The sequence below is a fragment of the Poecile atricapillus genome, chromosome 2 (genome assembly GCF_030490865.1).
Source record: "Poecile atricapillus isolate bPoeAtr1 chromosome 2, bPoeAtr1.hap1, whole genome shotgun sequence".
In the NCBI taxonomy this organism is placed as follows: Eukaryota; Metazoa; Chordata; class Aves; order Passeriformes; family Paridae; genus Poecile; species Poecile atricapillus.
In genome coordinates this window covers 10,202,226-10,218,366 of record NC_081250.1, presented here as the reverse complement: position 1 = coordinate 10,218,366, position 16,141 = coordinate 10,202,226, and the positions used below count along the sequence as shown (strand labels likewise).

At 39.8% G+C, this 16,141-nt stretch overlaps 1 protein-coding gene across 1 annotated transcript in view; it reads left to right on the top strand.

Annotated features, from left to right (window-relative positions):
• The window catches only part of DIP2C (disco interacting protein 2 homolog C), a 307,926-nt gene that overhangs the window by 278,816 nt on the left and 12,969 nt on the right, over positions 1 to 16,141 (top strand). Inside the window, 1 exon segment of the mRNA XM_058831787.1 lies at positions 535 to 596. Coding sequence (XP_058687770.1) covers positions 535 to 596 — 62 coding nt within the window.

The window sequence follows — 16,141 nt, the reverse complement described above, 5'->3', positions numbered from 1 at the left end:
GAAAAGGATCAGAATAATTGCTTAACAGACCTTCAGTCCAGATTGGTTCATGTCATGCGTGCTACCTTTACTATCTTTAGCTTCAAGTATATTCTCTGTTGCATGTATGGAAGACTCTCAGTAAACCATGCTTCACATTCCTGACCATGTGCTTCTGCCATTAAACTGTGTCTCCTCAGCAATTTCCGCCTTCCTTTATATGGCAAAACGTGTTTAACCTTTTTTGTATGTATCCATGTGCTGATTACTTGGCCTTTTGTAGCAAATAAAACCTCTGTTGACATGTGTTGGTTAAGTAGTCTGACTGCTTGATGTTTTTCTGAACTCCAAGGTGACAAGTACCTGATGGTAGGTATGTTTCCAGTGCTTGTTCTGATTCTGTAAAGCTGAGCTTTGATTGATGAATACCTTAAATATAACTTGTCATTTGATTAGTGTAATTAGCGCTGAAATGAATGTTTGGTTATTTGGGGGGTAAAACTCTTTTCTCCTCCCAGCCCTCAGGTTCTGATTAGCTGATGTTGTTGTTTACAGGGAACATCTGGACCAGATCCCACCACTGTGTATGTTGATATGAGGGCACTGAGGCATGACAGGTCGGAACCACCTTTTTCTTTTTCTCTAATACACACAATTAACAGAGTTTCTAGCAAAAAAGCTGCTTACAGCACACCTCATGGACCCTGGAAACCGTTGCAATTCCCATAAATAATTTGTGTAGACTCCTACTAGCGAGCAGACACAGACATTTATATTAGTTAATCAATTTGACCACTGATAAAACTGAGGCATCTGACATCACTACTGCTAAGACTAACAACATTCCTTGCCTTTATTGCCACCAGGATTTCATGACATTTGTATTCAGGTGGTGCAGCCTAGCCAGTCCCCACGGACTGGAGTCCTGTTGGGCCTTTTAGCTTCCTGGAGGTGTCTCTCCTGGCTGGCAGCTGTTTGCCTGTCAGGAGATCATGGTGGGGATTGCTGCAGTTCTTAATGCTGCAGGACTATGAGGGGGTGGATTATTTGCTTCAGCCACTGTGAGCAACCACATTCTGTAATTGTGGGTATTTACCAGTTCCATCTTGAGTGTTAGATATGTATACAGGGAGTGAGAAATAAAATGTATCACTTAGTGGCTGGAGGCAAGCTTGAGATCTCAGGTGTGATTGAAAAAAATACCCATGCACATATATTTCAGTTTTCCAGTACTCTGGTCATGAGTCTCTTTACAGAACTGTAACAAACCAAGAAGTTTTCTATGAACTCTGGAAAAGGTGAACATTTAATTAACAGTCCTGGTTCCCTCAAAAAAATCATTACCCAAATAGAGAGCTTCTTTGTTCTTTTTCTTTCATCCCTCTTAAAAGCTTAACAGAGAGTTTTCCCCCCAACTTTGGCTCTATCTAAGTGACCAGTTCAGCTTGCAGAGTACAAACCTCAGGGCATTGCAGGCCCAAATCACCCTCTGGGGAGCTAGGTCAGATAGACATATATTGTTGCAGGTAGAAGAAAGGAGCTGGAAGATGTTTGACTCACAATTTCTTTATTCCTTTTGCACATAATGCTTCCAGTTCTAGCAATTATGTTTGATCTGTCTTTGGGACACTACTGTCTGCATAACCCAGCCACAGAAATTTGGTGTTCCTGGCTCAGCAACTCCAATAGTGTGGAGGCAGAGTCCAAAGTCATACTCAACCCAGAAAAGAAAAAAGACCTTTTCTGCAGAAAGAGAATGTAATATTCACAGTCAGTAAAAATTATAAATAATAAAAAAATGTGTTTAGAGAGAGGAATTAAGATTTACTGTTCATAAAAATTGCATTAACCATGGGTATACTATTTCCCTGCCGTAGCATGTCGTTGAGAAGTAGGCATCATTATCAAGATCAGGCTTTGCAGTGTGTTAATTTATATTTAGTGACTAGTTCTACAGAACATGAAAGATGATCTTTTGAGCTGGTTCTCATATTGTGGTAATGTAGATTTTAATTTGATGGTTTAAAGCTGTGCCTCATTTACCCAATCCTGCGGAATTCAGAATTAGATTAGTGGGTCATAAATTAAGGGAGAAAACAACTCTATTTGACATAGCATCTTCACTCTTGCTGTTTCTAACCATTTTAGTGGAACTGAATGTCCCTATTACTTAGCAGTATCTGAAAGATTCCTGTAAATATCTGTGAGACCATAGAGTAGCAACCCACAGAGTCTTTGCAGGCCAGCCAGTCAGTCCCCTAACAATATGAGCATTTTACACTTACTGTGAGAAAATGCTTTTCATAATTTGTATTTTAGAAGATATTTTTCAGGGTCTGAAACAGACTGACTTTTTTTTTTCTTGGCATGATAACACTCTCTAGTTGCTTCAAAAAACAGCTGTAGTTCATCTCTTTGAGATTATTCAAATCCTGTTCACATCCATAAAAATTAATAGTCAGTTTCAATAGAACTATTTCAGGCTCATCTGGTAATTACGTGCTTGCACACTTTACAGCTTATGAAAATGTCATTTTCTTGTCAGCATTTAGGTCAAAATACCTGTGCTAGGTACAATCTGTGTGGAGACCTAGTGGTTGTTCGACCAAACTAGATGTTTCTTTATCTCAGCTCTCCCTGGATTTGGATGCTTTGCCTCTTAGGTCAGGGTGGAGGTTTTCAAACAACTTTTTGTGTGTGTCCCTGTGTGGTTTTGAGCTAACAGCCCATTGATTTAGCTGCTGGGACTCTGGCCATAGTACTGGGCTCACCTGCAGGTTCAGGAAACTTGTACCAAGGGGTGCAACCACTTGGTCAGTGACTGGCATCAGTTTTGACCCTGAGAAAAGGTCTGACTGCCTGGCTGTGAGCATCTAGTGCAGTTCTAGGTGCTCCAGCTTCTCAAGTAGCATCTCACATGGAGTCACGTTGCATTTGTTAGCCCTAAGGAGTGTCCCAGACACCCTGAGCTGTCTCAAATGGCATCAGACACCTATTTCTGGATTCTGAGTAGCGCAAAAAGCAAGAATATACAGCTCTGGCTTGCTGCTGGTGACAGGATATCAGCAGCATTGTACTCAGCATTTTACTGATTTTCTACAGCTCAGGGAGTCCTCAGGATGGCCTGAGGAAAGAGTGAGCAAAGACAGGCAAGTCCCACACAGGCTTTTCATAAAAACCAGAAGACTCTTGAGCTGTCTAGCAGGTGGGTGATGTGCCCCTGCAGTGCAGAGCAGTGCAGTTTACAGAGGTTACAGAGCTTAACTCAGGTCCAGAGGACAGAGTAGGTGGATCAATGCTTCCAGCACAGCACAGAGGCTCCTGGCTGCTGCCTCCTTGTGCAGCTCAGGCCATGTGCCCACGGCATCCTCAGGGGGAGACAGGCAGCAGAGCACCCAGTCAGGTCAGTGCTGCACTTCTCTGCCTCCAGGAAAGCAATTTTATTCCCCCTCTCCTGCAAAAGAGGAAAATAAATGGAATAAATATATACATATTTACATAAAGGCCCGGTTGTCAGACTGTTCCATCATATTTCTGACCAGTCATGCTCTCCTCAGAAAGCTTTTCAGGTGGTTAAGCACAAGATCTGTAAATATGCTAAAAGTTGAGAAATGCTTGGAAGATAAGAAAGGACGAGAGAGAGAGCCTTTTCTCATCATGTTAAAACACCATATACTTGAAAGATGGTGGCTTTTACAACATTAGCAGCCTTTTGTACTAGTAAAGATGTAAATTTGAAGCCCAAGCATCCGTTTTATCTGGATTGTTCTAAAACAATATGTATGTGTATTTATAAAATGTCCAGCAAAAAACACATTTCTGATATTAAAATAAAAATTTCACAACTTCTTGTTCCTTAACCGCAGCTTATTTCTCGGTAGGAAAGCTATTTATTGGTAAAACAAGCCAATGCATCAATCTGAGAATAAACCAAAATAAATCTTTCCCATCAACAGGGCAAAAATACTTTCTGGTGTTATGCAGCAGGTCAGGCTGGATTCTCAAATGTTTCAGTATATTTGTGAACATCCCAAACCATATTTTTTTTAGACTCATTCAAAGCTGTTTTCAAAATGTTATTGTTTTAATCTGATAATAAATATTTTTAAATTACTTTGAATTTGAAATTAGCAGGTATGAATTAGAAATAAAATTACATTAAAAATATTGAGACATTTTTACTGCTTTGAATTATTTCTCACATTTTTAACACAGGAATTTCTTTTCCTGAGTATCTGTATCTTTCATATTCTAAATGTTTTATAAAGAATTTCCTCGGAAATTTTAAATAGTGAGCTGAAGGATCCATCTGGTGACAGCTGAGGGAGAGCATCTTTCTCCTGAAGTTGAAACTTGATGCAAATACTGTAAAGATAAATATCCCCTTCCATCCTAATATTATTTTCTATATCAAAACCTTATCTATTAAAAAAAAATATGAAAACCAGTGTTCTACCCTAAGTGGAGCAAGGAAAGATCTACTTTGATGCTGAAGTTTATTTTTAAAAGGATAAGAAAAGTAAAAGGAAATGTATTCATTGCAATCTGTCTACCCCCAAAAGCAGATAAAAATGTCACCAGTGTTCTTGTTCAGTAGCAGATAGTAGCAATTACGAGCTTTGATCTTGTGGGGCTTAGACTCCCAGGGGGAGAGAGCCACTAACTGAGCCACAAATGTATTGATGACAATTTAGGTACCACTTTGCATGCATTTGCAAATGTCATAGACGTGTCATAGGCAGCTGTCATAGCTCCCCCTTATTTTGACTACAAATTGTATTTAAACTGTTTATTGAACTGCATTGACATTATGTATCAAACTGGGCAAGGATGAAGACTTTCAGCCTGTGCTGGTAAATGCTGTTTTCTATTTTATTTAGTGCCATCTCTAGTTTGAACACATGCAAACATCCTTTCCCATCATGTCCTTCATATCCTGTCTTCGAACTTCAGTATACCCTTTGGTGAAATAATAGGTGCATTAAATGATCTTTTAAATTATTCAGTTTCATCTGGTTAAGTCTGTAGGGTAATAAAGATGGAAAAATTAATTTATTAAACTCCTTTGTAATTTGCTAGAGTTCCTTTTGAGCTACATGTAATGGTGAGCTGCTGGGAGAGACAGACATGGTGAGGCAGCTGGCACTGAAGAGGGACTCAAATCCAGGTGTGGGATATTGTCAAACAGACCAGAAGCACAAAGATGTATTTGGGTTCAAGTTATTAATTTTTTAGTCTGGCCATTATTCAATTTGTGGCTTGTGATATCCATAGTCTTTCACTGAAATGCTCCCTCTCCATCATTAGAACAATTACTTTAACCTGATTACCCTCTTTATTAAACAAGCAGTCTGTGGAGCTGTACAAAATAGGTGTCTTTTCCCATGTGGCCAAGACATCTTCTTGGAGTGATGCAAATCAATGTAGCTCTTAAAAAAAAATACCTTGTATATACTTAGTCTGTCATTGGCAGACTCGATTTCTTAGGAGGTCATTTGTGTGTTGTACTAACAATAATAAGCATGTCTTACTTTTTCTTTTGGATTCTGAGAGTATTCAGAGATCTCTGAACTTCCTTCAGACTTGCTCAGACATTGTCTCCCTGACAAAGGTGTTTTCAGAGGATGGAAATTCTGAATCTCATTCCTCAAGGAAAGAAGGGAACACTTGTAGCATTTCAAAGCAATGAGAAAACAATTACTTAGGATTTATTTTTATAGATTGCTTATACTCTAAGCCCAGTCTGAAATCCAGGCTCTGTCAAAAGGAATCGGTAAAGGCTTTGGCTTCATTTTAATATATTCCATCATTTCAGACTTCATGCAGGAGCATAAAAATAGCCTTTTATTATGGCTGTCAATAATATTGTCAATATGGCTCTCCTCTGCATTCTACTGAAACTTTAAGTTATGTGTGCATTGTTTGGGGTAATATCAAACAGCAAAGCTACAGGAGCTTTTTTCCCTTATTCTCAAACACTTCTTCTCCATCTACCTTGAAAAATACTTTCATTAAAGGGTTACCATACAAAAGAACTCCTTAGCTGAGTTTTTAGCTGAGCTGTGGCCACAGCAGTGCTCTGTAGCACAGTCAGTGTGGAGTGGAACCATTTTATATTCACACAGGAGGGAGAAGAGACAGGGGGGAGGTGTGTCAGGAGACTGGCTAATAGCAAGTGACAGAGAAATAGTTACCTTTTGTGAAAATTTAATTGATTAATCCTATTTGAAAGCCATTTTTCAATGGTAGCAAAAGAGAAACTTAGAGTGCTCCCTTGCTGCTGGGGGGAGCAGGGCTTTTCCAGCTCCTGCAGTGGGTTACAGCATACAGAGCCCAGACAGAGAAAATCAGTCCTCAGCTGCTCACTGTCAGGGGTCCAAAGGGTGGTTAAAATCCGTCACTGGATTGTCCTCTTTGACACCCACCAGCATTTCCCTTGCAGTGAGATTCTGTAGGAAGAGGGCATGCGTTGTGTTGAGGCGTAAAATTCCACGTACCTGGTGAGGTGTTCAAATCATCGACCTCCCATGTCACTGTCCTCAGAGTGCTTTAGACACAAGAAGCTCATTTTGCAAATGGGATTGTCAAGTGTTACCTCCAGCAGTGCCATTCCTGTCACCCTGAGCTGCAGGGATATTCTCATATGGGTGGCTTCAATTCCAAGTTCCACACATCACCCATACTTTTTCATAATTGTCTGTTGCTTTAGCTGTTTGGATTTTTTTTCTGTTATCACTGAAACAGTTCTTTCATGAAAGTGAAAAGATTTGCACCCCTATGGAGTTGGTAGAAGTATCTCAGCTGAGAGAAGGGCCTGAAGTCTTTAAAATAAAACCTGAGTCCCTCAAAGATTTAAGTACAAAAAGAAACTATGCAGTTTGGTTTTGAGGAGTCTTTGTAGAACTGCCTGGCTTTTAGGCATTTTGCCTATTAGCTTTCAGAATCTTATTTGTGAATGTAAGCTCTTTGTCATGGTACTGGCAAAACTCTCCTTCTTCTTCATGTTTTTCCTCAGGAGAAGATCCAGCCTTGGCCTTTTAGAAGTATTGTGCTTTCTTTCTGCCATGCAAACACTGCTGTCTCAAAAATCCCCTTGGCGTTGTTTCTGATCTATGAGAAACAAATCTCCCAGAAAGAAAAGTTAATTTGGGCTGATAAGCATCATGTGAACACTTTCAATTCTGGCTTAGAGAACTCCCAGTCTGTCTAGAGAGGAGCAAAGGTTCTCTCTTGCTGTTCTGACTGCATCAGGAGACCTACTTGTTTAATCTCCGTACACTGAATAGTCAGTGATTAGGAATAAAGCTGACGGCCTGGGAAACTGAAGAGGAGCAAATATTGTTGAAGAAATTGTACTGTTTATACAGGAGGATCCAGAGTTATAACCAAATTTGTAAATGTACCTTTCAAAGAGCTTTGAGAGATGGCTCATGTTTCCAGGCATTTCCAGCTTCTGTGCTGGGCAGAAGAAAAGAAGAAATATCCAAGAACTAGGGGGGTGGGAGCCCTGCAAAGTAATTTTTGTGCTTTCTAAGGCAGATTACTTGTCACTGAAGTATTTCCTCCCTTGATGCAAGGCCATTTCTTCCTTGATAAAGTCATCTTCAAGAGAAAAGCATATCATGATTTTAGTGGAACAGGACAATAAGAGTTGGCTCCAAATATGGTTTTTGAGAGAGGATGTGGTTTAGCATGTATTAACTACAAATCAAAAAATTCCAGTTATATTTCCCTAGAGGGCTTAGGGGAAAGAGAATAGTGTCCTGTGTACCAAGTAAGACAAAGACAAAGGGAAAACAAAAAAGCTGTAGCTTTCTAGGAAGATGGGTGTACTGCAGTTGTACAGTTACTGTGTTACTGTTTGCAAGTAACATTTTCATGTCATTCTTCAAGTATGAATAAAAGAACTAGATAGAAAATGGTTCCATTTTTGTATTTAAAAACCAGTTTTGAGTGTAATAGTAATTTCACTGAAATGATAAAATTTCAGTAAAATTATTGTGAATTTCACTGCTTCTTAGATTTCCAGCTTATTAAAATACACTAACATATTTATTCCTGAAGAGTATCTGACACTGTTAAAAAAGGATTTCTCATTTCCAGGTATACTGAGTTTCTTTGGTGTTACAGATCCTTCTCTTTCAATCATGCTTCTCATGGAAGCTGAGAATAGATAAAACAAGCTGGCTGCTCAAATTTCTGAGGAAGATTTGTTAAAAATTCTTCCCTTTTTTGTTACCTACAAGCCATACTTCTTTCTTTTTCTCTCCCAGACTTTGCCGTGAATCTAGCTGTACAGGAATGGCTTAAAAAATGGAATTTTAATTCTTCCATTTTTTTAATGCAAATAAGATGTATTATGTATTTGATTTTTACAGATAACATATTCTGAAACAGTTTCCTTTCCTTCATTTCGGTATATACTCTTAATGGAATGCTAAACAGTGATTCTTTAAAAGTGCCAAGTGATCAGCATAGGGTATGTTTGCTGTTTCAGTAGTGGAGGGAAAAGTGCTGCTTTCCCACACTGTTGCCTTAGAGGGCATTTCACAAGGCATCTGCTTTGGAAGGGGAAATACTTAATGAATATATGTAAGATTTGGAACAAGGCTTTGTAGCTTCTGCAGCCCTAGCCACAGACCGAGCTGTGCTGTAAGAGATGGAGCTTCCTATGTGCTCTCCATCCCGCTTTCCATTCCTCTCTTCCCTTGCCAGCCTTTGCAGGAGGACAGAGCCTTTGCCATCCCACACACTGTCAGGTTTTGTGACAAATAATTCAGCACAGGGTGCTGTGCTGCCAGTTACCCCTGGGAAATGGGCTCTGTCACCTTTGGGACCCAGTCCAGTTTGCCAGCCTCAGGCACTCATTTGGCTCCTGTTGTCAGTGAAATCTCTGGCTGAAGGAAAACTGAAGGAATGGTAGGTTTGGGAAGGAGAGCTCTGAATAGTAAAAGCTTCCTGAATTTATATAAGGATACAACACTAATTTGGTTAGAGATGTAATACTCTCTTAAATGGCTCCTTTCAATGGATCTCAATATGTTGCTTCAAGCCTAACTTGTCCTTTTTATTATGGCATATAATGGAAATGTCTGTGAGCAGAAGGTGAACTTGGGTAAGCAAAGAGTCTCAAGAAGCTCAGCCACAGTTCCCAGTGAGTCTCCTGTGACAGGACAGTCCCTTTTCAGTGCCTGCAGCTGTACAAGGTGCTGCTGCTCATGGCACTGCTGACCTTTCCTTCTGAGTGCCCATCTGCAGTTTGCACTGAACTGAGAAAACAGCTCCATGTGTTGATGTTTCATGCACAAGAAATGTCCCTGGTTGTTGTTAAAGAGAACTTTTTGCAGATTCTTTCCCAAAAATTCAGGGTGAGTCAGGTAATAGTGAAAATTTAGAAGTTAAAGTGAGAGAAGGGGAAAGGTTAAAGAAAATCACTTGATTTCAGAAATTCCACCTTTGTGGGAATGTAGAATGTGAATATTAGCAATGCTAAAATAATTTCCATCATTTGTTAACAACAAATGAGCTCATTTCATTAACTGAGGATGTTTTTAGATCCCAAGTTAATTATAATGAACTTTTTCCCTGTATGTGAAGTATCTTTAGAGATTAGGACTAGGAAGATAACAGGTTAAAAACCAGAAAAAGCATATTGCATTAAACAGAATTGTCAGATCTCAACTATGATTATGAAAAGTGCTGTAAAAACTATTAGTGATAAACACCATGTCCTGGGAGATTTGTAATGAGTAAAAAGATAACAGCTGCAAGCAGCTTTATGCCTGGTTTTGCAAAGCTGAACCTGAAGCACAGAGGAAGGAGATGCTGTGCCTCATGGTGCTTGAGCTGCAAGGTGGAGACCAAATTCTCCAGAGTCCTGGTCCACTGCATTCTCTCAAAATAGTTGTATACTGTGCTTTAAACAATGTGCAAAGTTAATTTTAACAAATTTAATGTGTGATGACAGCTGAACATTTTAAAGTACTTCAAAGCTGAAAGAAAACATAAACTTTACATACCTTTTTTACATATTCCCATAATCTTTTATGATAAAATTGCTATTGATTTTTTTTAATCTGTGAAGCTTTGAGTGTTCCCTTCCTGAACCAGAGTTCCTGCCCCATTTTGGTTCATTTGCAGCTTTTTGAACTGTCTTAAATTATTGTGTAACTTTTTCTGCTTCTTTGTCCAGCCATCTGAAGGATTGGAAGCTCTTACCTTTTGACCTCAGGGAATTTGGCACATGAAGTGTAATTTAAGTTTATAGTGAAGGATTTCTTTACATTAAAGGAAATTATTTAGTGCTAATTCTTGTTATTATCAAATTAACAGAATTAAAATACATCCTGGCATACAGAAAGTTTAAATTCCAAAGTCCCTTTTTCAGTCTCAGTTGTATTTATCCATTATCTGAATGTATCATGTGATAGGAGAAAAACTGCTCTGAGGAGACCAGGATGATGCAGGGAAACTTCTTCATTATCTACATTTTCCCTTCAGCCTAAGTGTTCAGCTGTGCAATTTTCCTACTTTTCTGATTTGCTATTTGAACCCTGCATGCTATTTTGGAAGGCAGAGCTTATGTTCTTTGAGCCATATTTCCTTTTTTTTGGTAGAATGAGCTCACTGACTTGTTAATTCTGTAATCATTTACACAGAAGCATTTTATTATTTGAATAAAGAGAAAATGCACTGACAGTCTTGAGTGTCAAAGGGCCCTGACCCAGTCCAGGATCCCACTGTTACCTACAGTGCCCATCCTTCTTCCAGCTACAGGAAATGAGAAGAGGCTGCATCAGCCCTTTCCCACCAAGAGTCCTACCCAGGCACCGTCTCAGACTGGCCATTGATGTGTATCTGAAAGGTGTTAATGGCTCTTAATGATTGGAGTCAGAGCTGGGAAGTCACTGTGCTCTGGATGGAGCCATGTAAAATGTCTCTGACATTAAATGCCTTGCAATTAGATTTTGGTTATGGTTTCTAATGAATTAGGCAGTTGGCCTTTTTGTCACTTGTAAAAGATCATTGTGTTGAATTCAGAAGAGTCAATTTGGGCAGATGCTTTTCAGCTTAAGGAAAAAGCGTTTTCAAAGCGGTCAAAATACAAATGTTTAATTTTTGCTCATGATGTAGATTAAAACATTTTCAATTTGGACAGTTAATTATTTAAATTTTGAAAAAAACCAAAATGCCCTGAAATATTAAACATAAATAACCTTTTTTTCTGACCTGCCACATGGTTTTTTTTTAGATTTCATTTACAACTTCTGTAAGTGACATATTTAACTTCTTTGTTCCAGTTTAATAAAGAAAATTTTTCAAAACATCAATATCTTGCAGGATAAAAAAATATCCAATTTTCCCCCACAGGCTTAGCTTCTAATGTAAGATGATGGGTAAACTTAAGAAAGGTAAACTTAAGAAATAGGGCTGGAATGAATCCAGCGGTTGCTTTCTGCCGCAGAAAGACTGTGGGCAAGGAGAGGGCTTAAATACATTGGGTTATATGTTCATCACATCCTGTTTGGTTTCCTCTAGGCTTTGTTGCTGAAGGTTTTCAAGAGTGGCAGCATCCAAGAACAGATGCTGAAAGAAATCAGTGTAAAATAGCTGGCATTAAAGAAACCAAAGAGTTGGGCTTCCAAGCTGGCATGCCTGTGAAGTGACATGGTGTGAGAACTGCTCCAGGCAGGAGGAAGGGTTGGTGGGATAGGCAGGGAAATGAGAGCTGGAGATGATGTGTGTGAGAAGGTGCAGTGCCCAAGCCTGGCTGACAGAAGATGCTGGCACACAGGCAAGGCGGAAGAGGGCAATTACCATGGCTCAGCTTGATGGAATGGCAGTAAAGGGAAGACAAAAGTTCAAGATGTGGGGTTTGGCCAAGTGGTAGGGTAAAAGGCAATCTCTTCAGCTGAGTTATATTGAAAGAGAACAGGGGCACTGGGGAAAAGCTCCTTTGAGTTGGACGTGGAGAGGTAGAAATAATAAGAGGAAGCTAACACTGGTTCATGCCAAGCATCGCAGAGTGAAAAAGGTTCCTGGATTTGCAATAAATTCAGCTGAGAAATAAGCCCTGAAAGGAAGTAGAAGAATCCTCATCATTTGAAATACTGTAACAGAAGTAGGCAAAGCACTCAAAAGTGCACTGCAGGGAGCAGTCTTTTTTTGGCAGGGAGCAAGACTTGGATGACCTCATGGCTTCTTTCCGTCTCTATTAGCATCACAGAATCCAAACGCTTTCTCTGAGCAGCAGCACAGACGGCTCTGAAGGATTGCCCAGTTTTGGCACTGTAGTCTTGCTTAGTACCACTCTGCATGTGCCAGCCCCTGCAGATTCCCAAAGCAAGAGTTAATAGCTCTGCTGACAAACTCTCTGACTAGTGTGAAGCACTAGCAAGCTGTGCAGTGCATTTTGGAGAGTTTTCATCACCGAATGAACCAGATCTAAAATGGAGCATAAAATATTTTCAGTTTCATGTCACATAGTTGGGCAGAAAGACATTGCTGCTGCCCCTTTGATACCCCTTTTATTTTGATACCCCTTTGCTGCAGTGCCTGGTTAGTTATAGCTGGCCAGTTCCTGTTATGAAGTCAGATTTCAGTCCTGCTTATCTATAGCAAGTGTTTGATTTAAAGAAGATGGAATATGTTCAATATATTAAATTGTAACAAGAAGTTGACACATACTGGGGGTGTAGCTGCATTCCCTGTTAAATCTCAGGAACCAGACTTTGAAACACTTTTCTCAACTGTACAGCTCCAGTGAGAGAATTCTTTAAGGAAATGTTTTTAGGAACCAGTGGAAAAAAAAGTTATGAAAAATATTCTCTTCTATACAGTTCTGTGTAAATATTACAGTTTAATTGTGTATCATCCCTGGTTATAGCTTTGCAACAGTGAGATGATTCTTAAACATCTTCTGTCTCCCCTCTCCAGTGAGACATTTTAGTGGGGGAGAAACCTTGTGTCTGCCCTATATCGGGTCTCTCATTTATGTTTTCCCTCTCAGCTTGGCTGCAAACCACCAGAAGGTGCAAAAGTAGCTTTCACACCCAAGGGCAGCATGTGTTCTCTCCCATCCACTTGATTTTCAGGCTCTTTGCCCAGTCTGGCTCTACTGCTATGTTCTCCTCTGCCCTTCCCAGCAAGACTCGGTGGCAGAAGAAAACAGTAGGAAGGCTCTGTACTCACTTTGTAAGAGATTGTTTTCATTCCCAACAAAGGCTTCTGGAGCACTGCAGAGAAACAGGACTTGCCCTTCCTGGACCTGCAGTGCCTGGGAGCAGGTTATTAGTGAATTTGGAGAGGGTTTGCTGTCATTGTCCTAGGGAGGCCGCAGGGAGCCATGTGTTCTTTGCCAGCATCACCTGGGTAATTCAGACGTGTTGTTTTTAAGGATCTGATGGGCCCAGTGCTCTGCATTTTTATTCTGCCTACCAGAGCAGCCTTGATAGTGGTGCTGTTTGCTCAAGAGGGAAGCAAAAAAGTTTTCAATTGTGTCTGCATTTGTCAGTGGAAAAAGGAAAATCTCTTGAGGAAGAGTGAGAACAATTGAATTATTTTATGCTGAGGCACAATAAAACTCATTTTAAAAATTATTGCCTAATGTCTATAATTTATTCACAGTATCTAGTCCCAGTAGAGTTCATGAGATTATTAAGCACTTAAAATTAAGAATGTGCATGAGAGTCACTAACATCAGAATCTCATGTTTTACTTATATTTTTTTGAAATATCTTTGTGGCAAAATATTTTTTATTATTTTTGGATTTGTTAGAGGTTTAACAGTGTGTTCCCCAATGGATTGTGAGCTTAGCAGAATCTTTCCAAAAAGGGATCCAAGGTTTTGGGTGCTAAGAGGGCCTTCACAGAAAACCTCCAGGAAATGCCGTTTCTGTGTTTAGTACACTGCCATGAAAACTGGGATCTGAGGCTGGAAGCACAGAGTGGGAGAGGTTTAACAGAGCTGGAAAGTGAGAAATTGCACCTTCTGTGGATCATCATGTGCTAAAAAATCAGGCAAGGTTAAATGAAACAGGTGGAGAAGGGAACTAGAAGAATACGCCAGTGATAATAAGAACAAGATGGGAAGCACAGATGCTGAAAGCAAATAAGGGATTGTCAGATTTATGACTGTTGATTCATTTCCAGAAGTCACACCACTGACTATCGAATGTGTTGCTTTATTATTTGTGATTTTTGCTAGGCCTGGAGTTCAGCAACACTTCATGAAGGCATGTCTTAATGGCAGGAAGGGACCAAAGGCCACCAATATCTCTGGTGCTGGACTAGAACTGCACAGTTCTGACATACACATTTCCTGCCCCAGAGGTTTTTTCTACTGTTATCCAAATAGAATTCTCTTTAAACCTATCTTAAATTACATAAAGTGCTTCCTGAGCTTTGTTTCACCTTCACTCTTAACAGTGCTTGTGGCTGAAGTTTCCTAAATTATCTTTTTTTTTTTTTTTTTTTTAGATTTTCTCAGCTTCACAAATGCTTGTAAATAATAGGTAAAATAACTCTGTTAAAGAAGGTAGTGAGTGGGTGAGATGATGACTGTTTCTTCCAAGAGCAGCTACCTGTCTGTAAATACCTATTGAAAGATTGGAGATGTCAGTTGTTTGGAAGAACTCAGTTAAAGTAATTTTCTATTTCTAGACTAATATGGATTTTACAGAACAAAGATATAGATAGATAGATAGATAGATAGATAGATAGATAGATAGATAGATAGATAGATAGATAGATGAAGGCAGAAATATATAGGCATTAATAGCAACTGGTTTTTGCAGTATTTGATTTCATTTCAATATATACAGAATTATTTTTAAAGCCCTTGCTGTATACTCCTAAATGCTTATGATTTGGCTGCCATTTGTGTGCTCGTGTGCCATTTGGTTGCCATTTGCTGCCACAAGTGTGGCTGATGTAGATGTACCCTTTATAGAGCAGCATTAATTTAGCCTTGCACACACACATTCTAGAGAGGCTCCCATGGCCTGGCTTTCTGCTGCCCCATGTCTGTGTCCCTGGATGAACAAATGGATGCTGTAGCTTCACTGCTTTTGCCATCAATCCAGTGGCTCTGCTGCTTTTCAGCTGGTGGGAGGCTGGGCAGGAAATGCAGAAAGCACAGACATGTTACACGTGTAACACAACAGTGTAAAGAAGGGCACTATAAATTAAAGGTAACACACAGAGCAGGGAATCAGTGCTTCAGGCTGGCTCTGGGAGTTAAGTGGCAGCTGAAGGAGTGTTGAAAAGTGATTCCTGTTACACACCTTGTAGGTCAGGCTGCAGCTGCCCAACTGTGCCTGCTCCAGGCAGTACCTTGTAGTGCACTTTACATCCTTTTCCTCTCAACACAATTTGGAGAAAGGTCTGAAATTCCTGAGTGTTTGGGTTGTATCTTTCTGTTAGTGAGAGGAGCTGTTCACACTGATGTGCCATATCTCAGGGCTTAGCCCTGCCCCATTCATCAAGGTTGAGAGACTTCCCAGAACTGCAGATAAAACACTATTCACTACTCCTGCCTTGACCTCAACAGTCTCACCTTTTATAGAAGACTCTTGGAGCAAAGAAATAGGGAAAAAAAAAAAAAAAAAGGAGAAAGATCTTTTTCCATCTCCTTTCTGCTTAGGGTCTGAACTTGCCAAAGCTTTGTTCTCCAAAGGGACCTCTGGCTGAGGTCTCTGTGTCTCATCCCTCCTTTCCCAAACTGAGCACTGTGATGCTCTATCTATAAAAAGACCTCAAAACAGTCTGAAAAAGATCTATTGTGACTGCTCCTAATAGATGGGTCTCCACCCATCTGCTCCTGTGTTTTTGTCTTCTGATGTTTCATCTTTACCTTTTACCTGGTTGGTTTTTAGGCAGCTTGTATTGTGGGGTTTTGTCTTTCCAGTGTCTGGAGCTGAGGGGAGGCAAGAGGTAAGAACAGCTCTTGGGACAGATTTAGCTTATTTAAGTGGATTATGGATATTGTTCAGGAGTAGAGAGTTAAAGGTTTTCATGGTTGTTAGAACTTTTAAGTTACTTAGGATACAGGAATAACTAGACGTTACCAAATTTTCTTTGCAATGTACTGGCTGAGATCATCAGCTATTTTAGAACTTGGAAGCCTCTATCATTCTAACCTGCTGAGTACTTTTCTAAGGTT